The 19,813-nt window shown below is 41.5% G+C and overlaps 1 protein-coding gene across 4 annotated transcripts in view; it reads left to right on the top strand.

Annotated features, from left to right (window-relative positions):
* Nucleotides 1-11,309, top strand: part of LOC129855417 (discoidin domain-containing receptor 2-like) — a 64,477-nt gene extending 53,168 nt beyond the window's left edge. For 2 of the 4 annotated variants that reach the window (XM_055923063.1, XM_055923062.1), the window contains exons 8-18: nucleotides 330-513; nucleotides 742-982; nucleotides 1,121-1,192; nucleotides 1,978-2,114; nucleotides 2,319-2,538; nucleotides 2,710-2,954; nucleotides 3,199-3,326; nucleotides 3,552-3,749; nucleotides 6,845-7,079; nucleotides 7,390-7,539; nucleotides 7,642-11,309. In XM_055923063.1, coding sequence (XP_055779038.1) covers nucleotides 330-513; nucleotides 742-982; nucleotides 1,121-1,192; nucleotides 1,978-2,114; nucleotides 2,319-2,538; nucleotides 2,710-2,954; nucleotides 3,199-3,326; nucleotides 3,552-3,749; nucleotides 6,845-7,079; nucleotides 7,390-7,539; nucleotides 7,642-7,773 — 1,942 coding nt within the window. In that variant the 3' untranslated portion in view covers nucleotides 7,774-11,309. The remainder of the gene's footprint in view (nucleotides 1-329; nucleotides 514-741; nucleotides 983-1,120; nucleotides 1,193-1,977; nucleotides 2,115-2,318; nucleotides 2,539-2,709; nucleotides 2,955-3,198; nucleotides 3,327-3,551; nucleotides 3,750-6,844; nucleotides 7,080-7,389; nucleotides 7,540-7,641) is intronic. The other 2 variants (XM_055923064.1, XM_055923065.1) reach the window with 2 other exon arrangements.
* Nucleotides 11,310-19,813: the final 8,504 nt, after the last annotated feature.

Here is a 19,813-nt window from a genome sequence, read left to right as displayed (position 1 = left end):
TGATGCTGCCACCTAGTGGTGGGTGGAGGGAAGTTGAACAAACAGATAGCGGAATAGTTTCTCTCAAGCTTCCCTTTCACAAAATGAATATTGTGCGTTGTAAAATAAATACTTGGTAATTATACATGAAAATAGCAATTATTGTGTGTCAAGCAAGGTTGTCGAGTAGTCGTTTACACGTTGTCAGGTCTCCTTAAGGATAGTTCACACAGAGACTCTCTGGTTCACCCCAAAAAACATATTTTTAGTTTGTATTTTGACTACTTCAAAATCCTCAAACTCTGAGCTATATCTTTATCTGTTCTTCTCTCTATCTTCTCCATCTCCAGTATGACGGAGGGCCTGGGCCAGCTGACTGATGGGATGTGTGGATTAGATGACTTCACCCACAGCCACGTCTACAATGTGTGGCCTGGCTATGATTACGTAGGTTGGACCAACGAGAGCTTCCCCAACGGATACGTGGAGATCATGTTCGAGTTCGACCGCACACGCAACTTCACCACCATGAAGGTGTGGGTGGGTGGGTGTGTGTGTGTGGGTGTCAGGGGCTGTTATCTCCCAGCTGTTTACAATGTGTGTAAGGGGAGTTGGTATTTTTTTTATTCCCAAATAACAGGCATTACAGTTCTAAATCTTTCAGCTTCTTGACCCTTTTTCGAATCACCAGACCACATTTTCACAGATTTCACTCTTCACAACGTATTCCCCTCTTGCTCACCCATCTCGCTCTGTCTCTAGGTGCACTGTAACAACATGTTCATGCGGCATATCAAGGCATTCCGCCAGGTGGTGTGTTACTTCCGTTCCGAGGCTGACTGGGAGGCCACGCCCCTTTCCTTCAGCCCTGTGGTGGACGACGTCAATCCCAGCGCCCGATTCATCACTGTCTCTCTGGCCAATCACATGGCCAGTGCTATGAAGTGCCATTTCTACTTCGCTGATGCCTGGATGATGTTTAGCGAAATCACCTTCCAGTCCGGTAAATGTTTACACACACACATGAGATCACCTCCAAATCATGTGCTGTAGTGAAAACACACCTTGCTTGGTTTGAATATTAATCTGTAAAGTATTATCAGTGCTTTTTTGTGATTTACGTCTGTCTACTCTCTTCCAGACACAGCCATGTACAATACTACCCTGGCTCCACCCAAGACTGGCAGTGGCCCCCCCACCAGCACTCAACCAGGTCAGTTCCCACTACACATGCATTGCACACACACATCAGTTTTTACCTCTTTTACCACACACTCCCACCCGTGAGCAATGGCTGTGGCCAAAACCCACTTCCTGCTTTAAGATCGGACCCTTTTTTCCCCAATTTGTCTAAAATGACATACCCAAATCTAACTGCCTATAGCTCAGGACCTGAAGCAAGGATATGCATATTGTTGATACCATTGAAAAGGAAACACTTTGAAGTTAGTGGAAATGTGAAATGAATGTAGGAGAAAATAACACATTAGTTCTGGTAAAAGATAATACAAAGAAAAAAACAAGGATATTTTATTTTGTACTGTCTTGGAAATGCATGAGAAAGGCCATAATGTATTATTCCAGCCCAGGTGCAATTTAGATTTTGGCCACTAGATGGCAGCAGTGTACGTGCAAAGTTTTAGACTGATCCATTGCATTTCTGTTCAAAATGTTGTCTCAAGACTGCCCAAATGTGCCTAATTGGTTTATTAATAACTTTTTAAGTTCATAGCTGTGCACTCTTCTCAAACAATAGCATGGTATTCTTTCACTTGTAATAGCTGCTGTAAATTGGACAGTGCAGTTAGATTAAGAAGAATTTAAGCTTTCTGCCCATATCAGATATGTCTATGTCCTGGGACGTTTTCTTGTTACTTACAACCTCATGCTAATCACATTCACCTACATTAGCTCAACCGTCCCGAGGGGACCCACCAATCCTGTAGAGGTTAATTCTATCATCCAATCGAATGGTGTCTTCCCCCATCCCCTCCCCAGGGGATGACCCCACCCACAAAATAGACGACAGCAACACCAGAATTCTGATTGGCTGCCTGGTGGCCATCATTTTCATCCTCGTCGCCATCATCGTCATCATCCTCTGGAGGCAGGTCTGGCAAAAGATGCTGGAGAAGGTGAGAGATCCCGCCTGTTCACACATGTTTAATCTGAGCCAATAAGCGTTTTGATGCACCATGTCTCTGAATGTGAAAGTTAGTTTGTGACTGTTCGTTACTATCAGGAAATGCAAAATATTATACAAATCTTACTATTTGCCATGTGTTGATCAATCAGGACTGGTCAGATGTGTCTCTTCACCCCAGCATCCTTTATTCTAGGCCTCGCGGCGGATGCTGGACGATGAACTAACTGCTAGTCTGTCACTACAGAGCGAGACATTCGCCTACAGCCACAACAACCCTTCATCATCGTCAGCACTCAGCGAACAGGAGTCTAGCTCCACCTACGAGCGTATCTTCCCCCTGGGCCCTGACTACCAGGAGCCTTCACGACTGATACGCAAGCTGCCTGAGTTCTCCCACAGCTCGGAGGAGGCCGGTGAGTATACACAAAGGCAGGGTTTAAATTACCAGAAAAGACATATGCGGGAGTTGGGTTACGGAGGTTGAAAAAATTGGATGTCTGTGTTCTGTAAGCATGAAGTCGCCCTATTGTGTATTATCATGTCATATTGCTGATTTTATCTTCAACTCTTTTCTCCGGTTCCAGCATTAACTAGCACAGTGGTGGCAGTGACAGCCTGCAAGGCTCCCACGGCAACGTTTGCCCAGGAAGGAGTCCCTCACTATGCCGAGGCAGACATCGTCAACCTGCAGGGCGTAACCGGGGGCAACACGTACGCGGTCCCTGCTCTAACCATGGACCTGCTGTCAGGGAAGGATGTGGCGGTGGAAGAGTTCCCCAGGAAACTGCTCACCTTTAAAGAAAAGCTGGGCGAGGGACAGTTTGGAGAGGTTTGTGCTCTCTGGACATCGCATAGTAAACAGAAATCAATTCTGTGAATGATTTACATTACATCAATTAAACAAATTTCTTATGCCCTTCTGAGATAAAGAACATTGATCAGGGTCATTGAATAGATTCATCTGGTGATTTAAGCTCGAGAAAAAGCTTTCACAACCTTTGTGGCTCTTTAGAACCATCGTTAGTGACCATTAGATGTAGTGTGTTGAGTCTCCATGTTTCGTCCCCCTACAGGTCCACCTGTGTGAGGCAGAGGGCATGCAGGAGTTTATTGATGAGGATTTCTCCTTCGACATCAGTGACAACCAGCCAGTACTGGTGGCTGTTAAGATGCTAAGATCAGACGCTAACAAAAACGCCAGGTGAGGGGGGCACATTCCTGATTAGAGAATACAGTGAATGTCTGCACATGCTAAACCCAAATGTATTGTCCACATTGACATGTTTTTTGAGTGATTCTTCCAGCACCGTACACATTTTGAATGTGTGTGTTGTGAGATATATTCCCATATATTAATCAAAGCTCTCACAGTCTCCCCTCTGACTTCTAACCTCTGCCCTTGTCTGTGTTCCTATGTTATAATCAGGAACGACTTCCTGAAGGAGATTAAGATCATGTCTCGTCTGAAGGACCCTAACATCATCCGTCTGCTGGCAGTGTGTATCTGCAGTGACCCCCTCTGCATGATCACAGAGTACATGGAGAATGGAGACCTCAACCAGTTCCTGTCCCGCCATGAACCTGAGGGACAGCTAGCACTCATCAGCAATGCACCCACTGTCTGGTAAGGGTGAGGGGAGGGGGGAGTGTGTGTGTGTCGGGTGAGATGGATGTGATTTTGATGTGCAGGCAATCCTCGGTTGACTTATGTGAAAGCTGGTTCCTGTCGTGAGTCTACATTGCAATCAAAGAGGAAAATGAGGACTCGCAGGTGTAAGTCATCCAAACATTGTTAGCGCATAAAATGCAAATTTCTTTATTGTGCTGTATTCCTCTGAGCATGCCACCCAAAACGCACTCAAGAACTGGGCACCCCTGAGCGCATCGCTGATTTGGCTCGACGTCTGGAATTCAATCAGCTCAGTTTGAATTGCGGCCTCATCCAGCAAGGGTATCGTTTTCTTAGCAAGGGAGGAGAATTATCCACCTGGGCGGACTGTGAGAGGATCAAGTACAAACGCAATGATATCCTTGGGCATGCTGTAGTCTTCAAATCTGGTGGAGAAGTTGTCCCTCAGCAGCTTGATGTAATCTTCCATCACCTCTGTGACAATGCAGCGGCCTGGTCCCTCTGTCTAAATTGAACAACTCAAGCTTCCTAGTAAAAGCCTCAAGTTTTTCCACCTTGTCCACGACTGTTTTCCCTCTTACTTGTAACTGCAGATTTAAGCCGTTTAAGTGACAGAATATGTCAGCCAAAAAAGCTGTGTGTGTGGGTGGGTAGCTTGCAGTTAACATTTCAAGATACTTTGAAAGTTCCATGCTTAGATTCATAATGACGTCTGAGATTGAATTATTTGCAGCAACATTTTCATTGCTAATAAGACACACTGGCTTGGCATTGGGAAAATATGGGAAAATGAACGCATATCTCGCTGTACATTCTATCCTGAAACTTCCAATTTGATTATCCACCTTTTTTTATACTTTTTTGAGAGCAACATTTTCCCTTGCTTTCAAGCTATTTGTTCTGAACCAATGTTGATGTTAAAAAACAAGTTTAGCCTACAGTAGGCTACGTAGACCTGCTTTTCCCAACCAATCAAGGCACAGAGAAATAGACAAAAATAATAATTGAATAGAGACATGGTGATTTTATGAGCGTAATCAGATCAAAATTATTGTTATTGTCACTGAATTTATTATGTACTAATCAGATGTGTTAAAAATGTTCAATTTGTAGTGTTGGCCAATTATAATTGCTAATATTATATACCTATTATGTCCTGGCCCGCCGACTATTAGCTCAGAAGACATTTGGCCTGAAGTCAAACCTAGTTGACGAACCCTGATTTAGAGACTATTTCAGATGCATTCACATTGAGAAATGCAAATGAGTGATATATTGCATGCAGCCATATTGTGGTTCTCACTGGTTCAACTGATTTTGGGGAACTGTCTATATAGAAGTTCCTGTAAAAAAGAAAAACACAAACACTTTCAAAAATAATTTGGTCCTCTATAAATGAGATTGTTGTTTGTGGGGGGAAATAATATTTCTGTAACTGGAAGCATTTGGGAATGCATAATAGAAGTTTCACCACGTTGTCTGTAATGCTATGAGCAAGGTTTAAAGGGGGAATCTGGGATTCAAACAACAACAAAGCAGCACTTTAGTCAACAGCGATGGACTGCAGATGGAAAAATGTAACAACTCTCAAATTCATAGACGGAGCTATGAAGGAAATGATTGACCATCCATGAGATCAAAATGATCAAATATTTTGTACCAAACCCAGATTGCCCCTTTAATTCCAGAGGGCAGGCTTTGAAAGCTATTGCCGTAATCAAGCAGATCTTAAGGCATACATACACATACTAAATATTTATTTGGCATGTGCATGTTGTTCTAGTGTGAAATTATTACTGGCATTTCCACAGATTTATACCGCACATAGATTTTATCAAATGGGGTTTAGTTTACCTCATGTGACTACAAACCTTAAATGATTGAGACTTTTAGAGTTTATTTCCAAATATATATTTTAATGCAGATTACCCTACACTATTGACTAACACATGTCATCTAGCAGCTTGGAGTGCATTTTTACATTTGGTTGTAGCCACAAGCACAGAGGAGATCGGAGAACTGAGGGTTTCGGCCCATTTCCACCCCTGAACCTAGCTAGCTAGAAAGATATTTAGCATACCAGCTAGAAAACATGAGTTAAAATGCAAGCTGTTAAGCCTATAAGCTGAGCAAGCTAGCTAAAATAGCTAGTGGATATGCTTTATCACAATAATCTAGTAAACTAAAGACTAGTAATTTTATCCACAGGAACCTGTATAATGGTATAGCTAATAATCCCAGCTATCAGAATGGATAATGTGAACTCTAAATTCTCCTAAATTGCCTCTCGTTAAGTCTGTCACTGCAAGTTATCACGTCCACTGTTCTGTTTACCTGGCTATGCAAATGAAATGACATAGTCAGTCTAGGTGTGTGACTGAAAACAGACATAATGGAGATCGTTGCTTTTAACTCTACTTTAAAAGGTTGTCACGAGGCAGTTTTAATCTTTAATAACAGATTATATATTTTTTTTTTAAATTATACACCATTTTAATAGGTTTTTAGTGGTTGTATCATATGACATTTAAAATGATCCCTTGTCATGACAGATGATAGAGATGTTACATTTTTCAGCATTTGTGGCAGATTTGATTAACTTTCTTCTGAATTGAAGGGCCCACTACAAAGTATGCATTGATGTCATATCATGACCCTTTAAGAAAAAAACATTTATGTAGCCAAAAATGCATTTTAAGGTTGGTGGCAACATATGATATTAGTGTTTTTCAAATGTGTGCCAAAGTTAAATATTATAATTTTTGTTATGAATTACACCAATTCACAATACTGTTGTTGTTTAAATCGACCTCGAACAGTTACACCATATGGCATTTTCACCCTTTGACATGCCAAAACTGTAAAAATATATCATGCTTTATGATACAGTACATCGATGCGGTGCCAAACGGAGGAGAACATGTAGAAATGTGATGTAAGAAGATGTTTTGTATTACAGTTTGTATTTACACATTTACAAGGCTATATGAAGATATTATACAACGGGTGGGTCTAATCCTGAATGCTAATTGGTTGAAACCGCATTCCAGCCGGTGTCAACTCTCCTCTCTTTCTCTTCTCTGCTTCAGCTACAGTAACCTGTGCTACATGGCCACTCAGATTGCCTCAGGGATGAGGTACCTCTCCTCGCTCAACTTTGTCCACAGAGACCTGGCCACGAGGAACTGTCTGGTGGGGAAGAACTACACCATCAAGATCGCTGACTTTGGCATGAGCAGGAACCTGTACAGCGGAGACTACTACCGCATCCAGGGCCGGGCCGTGTTGCCCATACGATGGATGTCCTGGGAGAGCATACTGCTGGTGAGGAGGGAGGGAGGGAGGGATGGAAACTGGTGAGACGTGGTGCCCCCCCGATGGTCATACATAGTGTAGATACCTCAGTTTACTTCACGGAATGAGGCCACTGGCTATCAGACCATTCTCATTATTAACCTGACTACATTGTTATAACTGGAGTGCAATCCCTGATAAAACATTAAATCGCTTATGTTTACTGTAATGGGCCAGTGAATGAAGGTTTTGGTTATCAGTTGAACTAGCCCATTTTTAAGCCATAGAAATCAATAACTTACGTAGCCTAATGTCTGTTGTTCTGCCTCTTCACTCCCAGGGAAAGTTCACCACAGCCAGTGATGTGTGGGCATTTGGGGTGACGCTGTGGGAGACCCTGACCTTCTGTAACGAGCAGCCTTACTCCCAGCTGACTGACGAACAGGTCATAGAGAACACTGGCGAGTTCTTCAGGGATCAGAAACGACAGGTGAGAGAAACACACACACACTCACCGTGACTCACTCTCTTTTGCTGTACATCTACCTGCCTATGTTCTACTGTGTTGTACCTGATTGTCTATGTGTTGTAGGTCTACCTTCCCCAGCCAGTGCTGTGTCCTGACTCTGTGTATAAGATCATGCTGAATTGTTGGAGGAGGAACACCAAGGAGAGGCCTTCCTTCCAGGAGATCCACCGAGCACTGCTGGAGAGCCAAGCTTAGGGCCAGTACCCCTGGGCCGGGCCAGCATACACACACACATACAGACAGACGGACAGATGAAACGCATCAACAACACATTACGCATCCATCAAAAGTTCAACTCAATTCAACTAATGATGCACGGAAAAAGAAAGGCAAACATTACAAATGGCTGTCAGATTGTCTCAGATAGAGAAGCCAAAGTGAATTGTAGCAATGAAAGTTCGGTATTTTTAAAAATGTATAATTTATTCAAAATTATACTATAAATGAGTGTTCCCACCTTGTTTAATGTAGTGTATGGTAATGGCACGTCTATGAATTAAATTGTGTTTTCTTTAAGAAGACTGCTTGAATGTAAATAAGAATGCAAGTTTCATGGATGTCTTAACAAAACATAAGTGTTCAGTTTGGAGATTTTTGGTGAATTTTTATATTTGAAAAGGTTTTTCATCTCAGTCAGTCTGACAGTTTATTCAAAGCCAACAGGCATAATTGTGTTTTCATAAAAATAATGCATTATAAGACTTGTCATAAGCATGATCCTGTCTTATTATAAGCCCATTTCAATTAACATTATAACATTAAACCTATTGGCTTTTGATTAAGGAGTTACAAATTCATAACATGGACATTAACCAAAACTCAACTGTAGTACTCTGGCATACACTCTGCTACAGTGTCTGCCAGTGATATTTGACCAAGAGTGCTCAGAGACATCAATATGTATGTACTTCTCAAATATTCATATTTTGTATTTATATGTATTGTTTATTTGTTTGTTCTGTTTGCTTCTTGTTTACAGTACCAGTCAAAAGTTTGGAAACACCTACTCGTTCTAGGGTTTATCTTTATTTATAATATTTTCTACATTGTAGAATAATAGTTAAGACATCAAAACTATGAAAGAACACATATGGAATCATGTAGTAACCAAAAAAGTGTTAAACAAATCAAAATATATTTTATAGCCACCCTTTGCCTTGAAGACAGATGACACTCTTGGCAATCTCTCAACCAGCTTCACCTGGAATGCTTTTCCAACAGTCTTGAAGTCGTCCCCACATATGCTGAGCTTTTCCTTCACTCTGCAGTCCAACTCATCCCAAACCATCTCAATTGGGTTGAGGTTGGGTGATTGGGGAGGCCAGGTCATCTGATGCAGCACTCCATCACTCTCCTTCTTGGTCAAATAGCCCTTACGCAGCCTGGAGGTGTGTTGGGTCATTGTCCTGTTGATAGTCCCACTAAGCGCAAATGATAGTCCCACTAAGCACAAACCAGATGGGATGGCGTATCGCTGCAGAATGCTGTGGTAGCCATGCTGGTTAAGTGTGCCTTAAATTCTAAATAAATCACAGACAGTGTCACCAGCAAAGCACCATCACACCTCCTTCTGCATGCTTCACGGTGGGAACCACACATGCAGAGATCATTCGTTCACCTACTCGGCATCTCACAAACACATGGCGGTTGGAACCAAACATTTCAAATTTGGACTCATTAGACCAAAGGACAGATTTCCACCGGTCTAATGTCCTTTGCTCATGTTACTTGGCCCAATCAAGTCTATTTTTTCTTATTGGTGTCCTTTAGTAGTGGTTTCTTTGCAACAATTCGACTATGAAGGTCTGATTCACACAATCTCCTCTGAACAGTTAATGTTGAGATGTGTCTGTTACTCTGAAGCATTTATTTGGGCTGCAATTTCTGAGGCTGGTAACTCTAATGAACTTATCATCTGCAGCAGAGGTAACTGGGTCTTCCTTTCCTGTGGTGGTCCTCATAAAAGCCAGTTTCATCATAGCGCTTGATGGTTTTTGCGACTGCACTTGAAGAATCGTTGAAAGTTCTTGCCATTTTCCGTAATGACTCACCTTCATGTCTTAAAGTAATGATGGACTGTTCTCTTTGCTTATTTGAGCTGTTCTTGCCATAGAATGGGCTTGGTCTTTTACCAAATAGGGCTATCTTCTGTATACCACCCTACCTTGTCACAACACAACTGATTGGCTCAAAGGCATTAATAAGGAAATAAATTCCACAAGTTAACTTTTAACAAGGCACACCTGTTAATTGAAATGCATTCCAGGTGACTACCTCATGAAGCTGGTTGAGAGAATACCAAGAGTGTGCAAAGCTGTCAAGGCAAAGGGTTGATATTTAAAAATCTTTCATTTGTTTAACACCTATTTGGTTACTACGTGTTTCCATGTGTTTTATTTCATAGTTTTGATATCTTAACTATTATTCAACAATTGAGAAAATAGTACAAATAAAGAAAAACCCTTGAATGAGTAGGTGTACCCAAACTTTTGACTGGTACTTTATATATTTGGGTACTGATCAGCTTTTATTTTTGCATGGGAAAAGTTGTACATTCAGTCTTGTATTTTGTTCAATGTCTTTCGAGAGTGTCATGGAAATTCTAAAGTGAGACTGTAGATTATTTCAAACAACTACTTTATTATAAGATTTGTAAAAATGGAGCAGTCAACAATCCACTCAACATAGTCCAGAGTTGAAAGCTCAAACAAACAGAATTGGCTCTCAGCTTTTATAGAAAAGTCCAACCTCTTTGTCTATGTGGCAGTCCGCAGATGTGTGCAAACAGGTGTGGGGAACATAGTGTATAAAAGGTGTTTAGCTTGTTTGTTCCTTCATGCAAGTTTCCACACAGAAGAGTTCCTACAGATAGTATAAACGGTATGTCAGATACTTAGGTCGCACCCGGCTCTTATCTGTACGCCCAGACGAATGACTAAGTCACATAAGACAAGCCTGCATCAGCTAAAAAAAGACTAGCATATAACAATGAACAATTCTCGAAGTAAAAACAGCATAGTATGTCTAATTTTGTAATTTTCCACGACAAGAGTTGTATGAGAAAATGGCAGTTAGCTTTGTGGGAGGTGGGGTGGAGGATATGCCTTCAATAACATTACAAATGTTTGTTCTAGAGACGCCTAATCTATTCTCATTCATATATGTGACCAAATCACTGTTGAAATCAGATCTGAGATAAGCTGCATTAGTGCGGGTCCATGTTCGCTCCATACTGATCAGATTATGGTGCTAATCAGGATCCAGACTGGAGAAGAGATGATGGGCCAACTGTATGTGCAGAGTAGTCTTTGAAAAGTGAAACGCAGGAAAATATGCTTCAAGAGAGAATGTTTTTTAACGGTTAGTGTGTTTGCTACCTTTATACAACAAATGTTGTTCTAAGCTATTTTTGTGTTGTATTGAAAGTGTTCAAATTGACAGTTTTTCTGAACAAGAAACCAACTGTTTATGATGTATCTCTGTTGAAAGAGAGCGAGAGCTGAACGGCCGTTAAAGGGTTTCTGAATAGAGTTCAGGATGATAATCAGTCAGAAGGATTTCAGACAATGTCAACTGCACATGGTTTAGTTTTATTAGATATTTGTATTCTAATGGTTTTTTGCTAATTAAAAAACAAATATTTCAGAGAAAACATCAAATTTGTCATGGTGATAATTTGTTACAGTCAAAAATAAAAATGAAACCACCAAAATAATGCTTTGTCTATTGTATAGCTTTACAATAAAGACTACATTCACAATATGAATAAGAATAAATACATTTGTGACACAGACAAATGATATCTTGGATCTAGACTGGCTGGGGCGACATCCAATCACATCATAGAAGCGGTTAGCAGTAAAGCTACCTTTACTCTACTGTAGTAAGTAGTTCAGAAAATGGGTTTCTGTATTTTATACCTTTATTTAACTAGGCTAGTCAGTTAAGAACAAATTCTTATTTTCAATGACAGTCTAGGAACATTGGGTTAATGACAGATTTTTTTACCTTATCAAAAACCCAGAGCTGACCTCTCAACCTTTCGGTTACTAGTCCAACACTCCAACCACTAGGCTACCTGCTGCCCCTAACAGTTTTCCATTATTATATTAATTTGAATGAGCAAGAATGACTAAAGCCGTGTCAGTTACTGGAGCAAACAGATAAATATGCACCGCGTCTTTGCTTTTTTACTGTCTGTCGGCGTTTATGGTAAAGGAAAATCTATTGCAACTTGCTCTCTCCTTAACTTACTATAGTGGCAGCGAGGTTACTGTAATATTAGAAACTACAGTAATGTAAAATGCGTTGACAGTAGCCGAGGACACATGTTTTATACGTTACTGTTGCAGTTAAAGGAAAGATTCACCCATTTTGAATGTTATATCGTTTTTGTGTACCTTATTTCATGTTTTCACGTGTATCTGCAATTAGTGGGGGCGCTCGAGTGGATCACTTTTGTCGAGATGGTGACCATTGTTGTTCACTGCCTTTCAAAGTTGTATAATATGGGGATAAAAATTGTCCGACTTGCTCCTACATGTCAACTGCATGAACTTAACAAAAGTCATGTGATTAAAGGGCATTAAAGCTGAAATATATTTTTGGGAGCCCTGACAAAATTCACATAGAAATGTGGGTTATTGACCTGTCATTGTTATTGAAAGCAAGTCTGAGAAGCGGTAGATCTGTTCTATGTGTGATATTTCTAAACTACCTGTTTTCAAGTTACATTTTTGCATCTTTTACTTTCAGTTTTTGCTGTATACCAGCTTCAAACAGCTGAAAAATCAGTAGCAGGGTTTGAGTAAAATCACCAGGGAAGCCAAGCCAGAAAAAAGCCATATTACAACCTATGTGTTGTGATAATTGCTTGTTTGCTTTATAACATGTTAGTTCCTATGCCTTGACACCCTGAAATATAGGCCTAAGGTAGAGACAAAAATAAGAAAAAGTGGCAGAATAAATTCACCCACACATTTGTTTCATTAAAAAAACCTGAGAGCAATATTGTCCGGTGAAGTCCACAAAATATATTGCATGTAACAAACATTTACACAACCTACAGCATGGTCAAGCAAGGTAATGTTTCCGACATTTTCGGACTATTATTGATTTTACAACTATTGATTTAGAACCACAGAGAGTAATTGCAGTTCGTGAAGAAAACAGGAGCTGCCTCCACTATTCCAGCATCATTTCAACTTCAACATTACCTAATCACCTATGCTTAGTCTAATACATTGACAACTAAAAGATACCAAAAACGATTTAGTCCAATCAACGTATGCTAAATATGATGTAGCTGTCCATGGTACTGATTTCTGTGTGTGTGTTGTGTATGCGTGCAACTAGAAAAAACATGTTGACTAACCATACTTGTAGAGAAATGCCAATACCATCTTCTTTCATGTTGCCTAAACAGTCTATGACTCTGTCATACATGACACACTTTTAGTTTTTGTTGTCCTAGGCTACCTGGCTAAAATGCTTGCTCGCCAGCCTAACTCATGGGCAATGATACTCCAGGCCAGCTAGTTAACATTAGTGTACATGTTGAACTTCCATCCTCTCAGGCCAGGGGCACAATGTATGAATTTATGGTTGGATCAGAATCGCCATTATAATCATTGGCCAGTACGGGGAATTAGGTAAAACCACAAGTCCACACAACGAGATGCTAAAATTCAAGCTTTTTTCTGTCTATGATGTGATTGGTCTAAAGCCAAATCCAAACTGGCTTCCCTTGACACTGTTTTTTGGCACGCCAGGATCATTCACAGCTGAGCTCACTCAGTTTAGCTCAACGCTGACTGGCTATTATTTCATTTTTTTATTTAACCGGTAGTCTAGTTGAGAAAAAGTTCTCATTTACAACTGCGACCTGGCCAAGATAAAGCAAAGCAGTGCGACACAAACAACAACACAGAGTTACGCATGGAATAAACAAACATACAGTCAATAATACAGTAGAACAAAGAAAACAAAAAGTCTGTATACAGTGAGTGCAAATGAGGTAAGATAAGGGAGTTAAGGCAATAAATAGGCCATGGTGGCGAAGTAATTACAATATAGCAATAAAACACTGGAATGGTAGATGTGCAGAAGATGAATGTGCAAGTAGAGATACTTGGGTATAAAGGAGCAAGATAAATAAATAAAGCATGGGGATGAGGTAGGTAGATATCCCATCTGTAAACAGCCCATCTATGTACAGGTGCAGTGATCTGTGAGCTGCTCTGACAGCTGGTGCTTAAAGCTAGTGAGGGAGATATGAGTCTCCAGCTTCAGAGATTTTTGCAGTTCGTTCCAGTCATTGGCAGCAGAGAACTGGAAGGAAAGACGACCAAATGAGGAATTGGCTTTGGGGGTGACCAGTGAGATATACCTGCTGGATGTCGTGCTACGAGTGGGTGCTGCTATGGTGACCAGTGAGCTGAGATAAGGCAGGGCTTTACCTAGCAGAGACTTATAGATAACCTGTAGCCAGTGGGTTTGGCGACGAGTATGAAGCGAGGGCCAACCAACGAGAGCGTGCAGGTCGCAATAGTGGGTAGTGTATGGGGCTTTAGTGACAAAACGGATGGCACTGTGATAGACTGCATCCAGTTTGTTGAGTAGAGTGTTGGAGGCTATTTTATAGATGACATCACCGAAGTCGAGGATCGGTAGGATGGTCAGTTTTACGAGTGTATGTTTGGCAGCATGAGTGAAGGATGATTTGTTGCAATATAGGAAGCCGATTCTAGATTTAATTTTGGATTGGAGATGCTTAATATGAGTCTGGAAGGAGAGTATACAATCTAACCAGACAACTAGGTATTTGTAGTTGTCCACGTATTCTAAGTCAGAGCCGTCCAGAGTAGTGATGCTGGACAGGCGGGCAGGTGCGGGCAGTGATCGGTTGAATAGCATGCATTTAGTTTTACTTGCATTTAAGAGCAGTTGGAGGCCACGGAAGGAGAGTTGTATGGCATTGAAGCTCGTCTGGACGTTAGTTAACACAGTGTCCAAAGAGGGGCCAGAAGTATACAGAATAGTGTCGTCTGCGTAGAGGTGTATCAGAGAATCACCAGCAGCAAGAGCAACATCATTGATGTATACAGAGAAGAGAGTTGGCCCAAGGATTGAACCCTGTGGCACCCCCATAGAGACTGCCAGAGGTCCGGACAACAGGCCCTCCGATTTGACACACTGAAGTCTATCAGAGAAGTAGTTGGTAAACCAGGCGAGGCAATCATTTGAGAAACCAAGGCTGTCGAGTCTGCCAATAAGAATGTGGTGATTGACAGAGTCGAAAGCCTTGGCCAGGTCGATGAATAGGGCTGCACAGTAATGTCTCTTATCGATGCCGTTTATGATGTCGTTTAGGACCTTGAGCGTGGCTGAGGTGCACCCATGACCAGCTCTGAAACCAGATGGCATAGCGGAGAAGGTACGGTGGGATTCGAAATGGTCGGTAATCTGTTTGTTAACTTGGCTTTCGAAGACCTTAGAAAGACAGGGTAGGATAGATATAGGTCTGTAGCAGTTTGGTTCTAGAGTGTCACCCCCTTTGAAGAGGGTGATGACCGCGGCAGCTTTCCAAACTTTGGGAATCTCAAACGATACGATAGAGAGGTTGAACAGGCTAGTAATAGGGATTGCAACAATTTCGGCAGATAATTTTAGAAAGAGAGGGTCCAGATTGTCTAGCCTGGCTGATTTGTTAGGGGTCCAGATTTTGCAGCTCTTTCAGAACATCAGCTATATGGATTTGGGTGAAGGAGAAATGTTGGGGGCTTTCGTGGGTTGCTGTGGAGGGTGCCGGGCAGTTGACCGGGGTAGTGGTAGCCAGGTGGAAAGCATAGCCAGCCATAGAGAAATGCTTATTGAAATTCTCAATTATAGTGGATTTATCGGTGGTGAAAGTGTTTCCTAGCCTCAGAGCAGTGGGCAGCTGGGAGGAGGTGCTCTTATTCTCCATGGACTTTACAGTGTCCCATAACTTTTTTGAGTTAGTACTACAGGATGCAAATTTCTGTTTGAAAAAGCTAGCCTTAGCTTTCCTAACTGCCTGTGTATATTTGTTCCTAACTTCCCTGAAAAGTTGCATATCACGGGGGCTATTCGATGCTAATGCAGAACGCCACAGGATGTTTTTGTGCTGGTCAAGGGCAGACAGGTCTGGAGTGAACCAAGGACTATATCTATTCCTAGTTTTACATTTTTTGAAGGGGCATGCTTATTTAAGATGGTGAGGAAGGCACTTTTAAAGAATAGCCAGGCATCATCTACTGACGGGATGAGGTCAATGTCATTCCAGGATACCCCGGCCAGGTCGATTAGAAAGGCCAACTCGCAGAAGTGTTTTAGGGAGCGTTTGACAGTGATGAAGGGTGGTCGTTTGGTCGCAGACCAGTGATCGCTGAGATCTTGATTGAAAACAGCCAAGATTTATTTGGAGGGCGAGTTAGTTAGGAAGACATCTACCTGGTAGGTTCATTGATAATTTGTGTGAGATTGAGGGCATCAAGCTTAGATAGTAGGATGGCCAGGGTGTTAAGCATGTCCCAGTTTAGGTCACCTAGTAGCACGAGCTCAGAAGATAGATGGGGGGCAATCAATTCACATATGGTATCGAGGGCACAGCTGGGGGCAGAGGGAGGTCTATAGCAAGCGGCAACAGTGAGAGACTTGTTTCTGGAAAGGTGAATTTTTAGAAGTAGAAGCTCGAATTGTTTGGGTACAGACTTGGATAGTAATACAGAACTCTGCAGGCTATCTTTGCAGTAGATTGCAACACCGCCCCCTTTGGCAGTTCTATCTTGGCGGAAAATGTTATAGTTAGCGATGGAGATTTCAGGGTTTTTGGTGGTTTTCCTAAGCCAGGATTCAGACACGGCCAAGACAACCGGGTTGGTAGAGTGTGCTAAAGCAGTGAGTAAAACAAACTTAGGGAGTAGGCTTCCACAGGAAGTGGGAAATCTGAGGTTTGTAAGTTTGCCTATCCAATAGACAGTGTCTTTGGGGTCATATTGCACTTTCTAAGGCTTCCACTAGATGTCAACAGTCTTTAGAACCTAGTTTGATGCTTCCACTGTGAAGAATGAGGGAAGGAGAGCTCTTTGAGTCAGGTGTCTGGCATGAGCTGGTCACGCGCGCTCCCGTGAGAGCGACCTGCGTTCCATCGCATTTCTGAAGACAAAGGAATTCTCCGGCTGAAACATTATTAAAGATTTATGTTAAAAACATCCTAAAGATTGATTCTATACATCGTTTGACATGTTTCTACGAACTGTAATGGAATTTTTTGACTTTTCGCCTGACCTGCGTGTCATCAATTTGGATTTTGGAACTAAACGTGTGAACAAAAAGGAGGTATTTGGACATAAATTATGGACGTTATCGAACAAAACAAACATTTATTGTGGAACTGGGATTCCTGGGAGTGCATTCTGATGAAGATCATCAAAGGTAAGTGAATATTTGTAATACTATTTCTGACTTCTGTTGACTCCACAACATGGCGGATATCTGTATGGCTTGTTTGGGCTCTGAGCGCTGTACTCAGATTATAGCATGGTGTGCTTTTTCCGTAAAGTGTTTTTGAAATCTGACACAGCGCTTGCATTAAGGAGAATTTTATCTAAAGTTCCATGTATAATACTTGTATCTTTTATCAATGTTTATTATGAGTATTTCTGTAAATTGATGTGGCTCTCTGCAAAACATTACTGAACACAACGCGCCAATGTAAACTAAGATTTTTGGATATAAATATGAACTTTATCAAACAAAACATACATGTATTGTGTAACATGAAGCCCTATGAGTGTCATCTGATGAAGATCATCAAAGGTTAGTGATTCATTTTCTCTCTATTTCTGCTTTTTGTGACTCCTCTCTTTTGCTGGAAAAATGGCTGTGTTTTTCTGTGACTAGGTACTGACCTAACATAATCGTTTGGTGTGTTTTCGTCGTAAAGCCTTTTTGAAATCGGACACTGTGGCTGGATTTACAACAAGTTTATCTTTAAAATGGTGTAAAATACTTGTATGTTTGAGGAATTTTATTTATGAGATTTCTGTTTGAATTTGGCGCCCTGCACTTTCACTGGCTAGTGTCAAGTCGATCCCGTTAACGGGATCTCAGCCATAAGAAGTTTTAAACAAATCAAAATATATTTTATATTTGAGATTCTTCAAATAACCACCCATTGCCTTGATGACAGCTTTGCACACGCTTGGCAATCTCTCAACCGTCTTCACCTGGAATGATTTTCCAACAGTCTTGAAGGAGTTCCCACATATGCTGAGCACTTGTTGGCTGCTTTTCCTTCACTCTGCTGTCCGACTCATCCCAAACCATCTCAATTGGATTGAGGTCGGGTGATTGTTGAGGCCAGGTCATCCTTCTTGGTAAAATAGCCCTTATGCAGCCTTGCGGTATGTTGGGTCATTGTCCTGTTGAAAAACAAATGATATTCCCACTAAGCCCAAACCAGATGGGATGGCGTATTGCTGCAGAATGCTGTGGTAGCCAAGCTGGTTAAATGTGCCTTGAATTATAATTAAATCACAGACAGTGTCACCAGCAAAGCACCACCACACCATAACACCTCCTCCTCCATGCTTTACGGTGGGAAATACACATGCGGAGATCATCCGTTCACCCACACCGCGTCTCACAAAGACACGGCGGTTGGTACCAAAAATCTCCAATTTGGACTCCAGACCAGAGGACAAATGTCCACTGTTGTAATGTCCATTGCTCGTGCTTCTTGGCCCAATAAAGTCTCTTCTTCTTATTGGTGTCTTTTAGTAGTGGTTTATTTGCAGCAATTCGACCATAAATAAATAAATAAAAATAAATGAAGGACTGATTCACACAGTCTCCTCTGAACAGTTGATGTTGAGATGTGTCTGTTACTTGAACTCTGTGAAGCATTTATTTGGGCTGCAATTTCTGAAGCTGGTAACTCTAATGAACTTGTCCTCTGCAACTGAGGTTATCTGGGTCTTCCATTCCGGTGGTGGTCCTCATGAGAGCCAGTTTCATCATAGCGCTTGATGGTTTTTGCGACTGCACTTGAAGACACTTTCAAAGTGATTGAAGTTTTCCATATTGACTGACCTTCATGTCTTAAAGTTATGATGCTGTAATTTCTCTTTGCTTATTTGAGCTGTTCTTGCCATAATATGGACGTGGTCTTTTACCAAATAGGTCTATCTTCTGTATACACCCCCCTACCTTGTCACAACACAACTGACTCAAACGCATTAAGAAGGAAAGAAATTCCACAAGTTAACTTTTAAGAAGGCACACCTGTTAATTGAAATGTATTCCAGGTGACTACCTCATGAAGCTGGTTGAGAGAATGCCAACAGTGTGCAAAGGGTGGCTATTTGAAGAATCTCAAATTTAAAATCTATTTTGATTAGTTTTTATGTTATGTTATTTCATAGTTTTGATGTCTTCACTTTTATTCTACAATGTAGAAAATAGTATCTTTTTTTTTTTTTTTTACTTGAATGAGTAGGTGTTACAAAACTTTTGACCGGTAATGTATATAGTATGTACATGTATATATCATAAAGAGATCTGTTCAGACCATATTATAGGCTTTTTATCCATCTCCCGAGGCCATTACTTTGTAGACATTGAGGACCACCTGCTTAAGTTAGCTTTTCCTCTACAGCAGAGGACCCTGGATCCATCTCCCCTTCATCAGCTGCCGGTCACATAACAACACTCTTCATAAAAAATTGACACCACTGTTTCTATGACAATAAGTTCTGTCCTCTCCTTCCCTAGAGAGTGTTTTTGCTGACTGCTAATTCCAGGGTCACCTGTACTATTCTGCTTACCTCAGGGCTCTGTACACTCATGTTTATTGGAGAGGCCAGTTGACTGTGGTGATGTCTCTTATCACTGGTACCTCTAGCCTGTGTACCTGACTGCTTCTGGCCTTGTTTGGCAAGACAATGACGAGTTGGCTAAAGTAGGGATGGGAAAGGGGATACCTAGTGAGTTTCACAACTGAATGCATTCAACTGAAATGTGTCTTCCGCATTTAACCCAACCCCTCTGAATCAGATAGGTGTGGGGGGCTGCCTTAATCGACATCAACGGCGCCCAGGGAGCAGTTGTTGTTGGGTTCATTTCTCCAACTTGCCGGCTCAGGGGATTCAAACCAGCAACCTTTCGGTTACTGGCCCAACTCGCTTAACCGCTAGGCTAACTGTTTCCCTGA

This window comes from Salvelinus fontinalis, chromosome 5 (assembly GCF_029448725.1).
Source record: "Salvelinus fontinalis isolate EN_2023a chromosome 5, ASM2944872v1, whole genome shotgun sequence".
Taxonomy (NCBI): domain Eukaryota; kingdom Metazoa; phylum Chordata; class Actinopteri; order Salmoniformes; family Salmonidae; genus Salvelinus; species Salvelinus fontinalis.
Note: the sequence above shows the minus strand (reverse complement) of the source record. Positions and strands in the feature narration are given on the sequence as shown.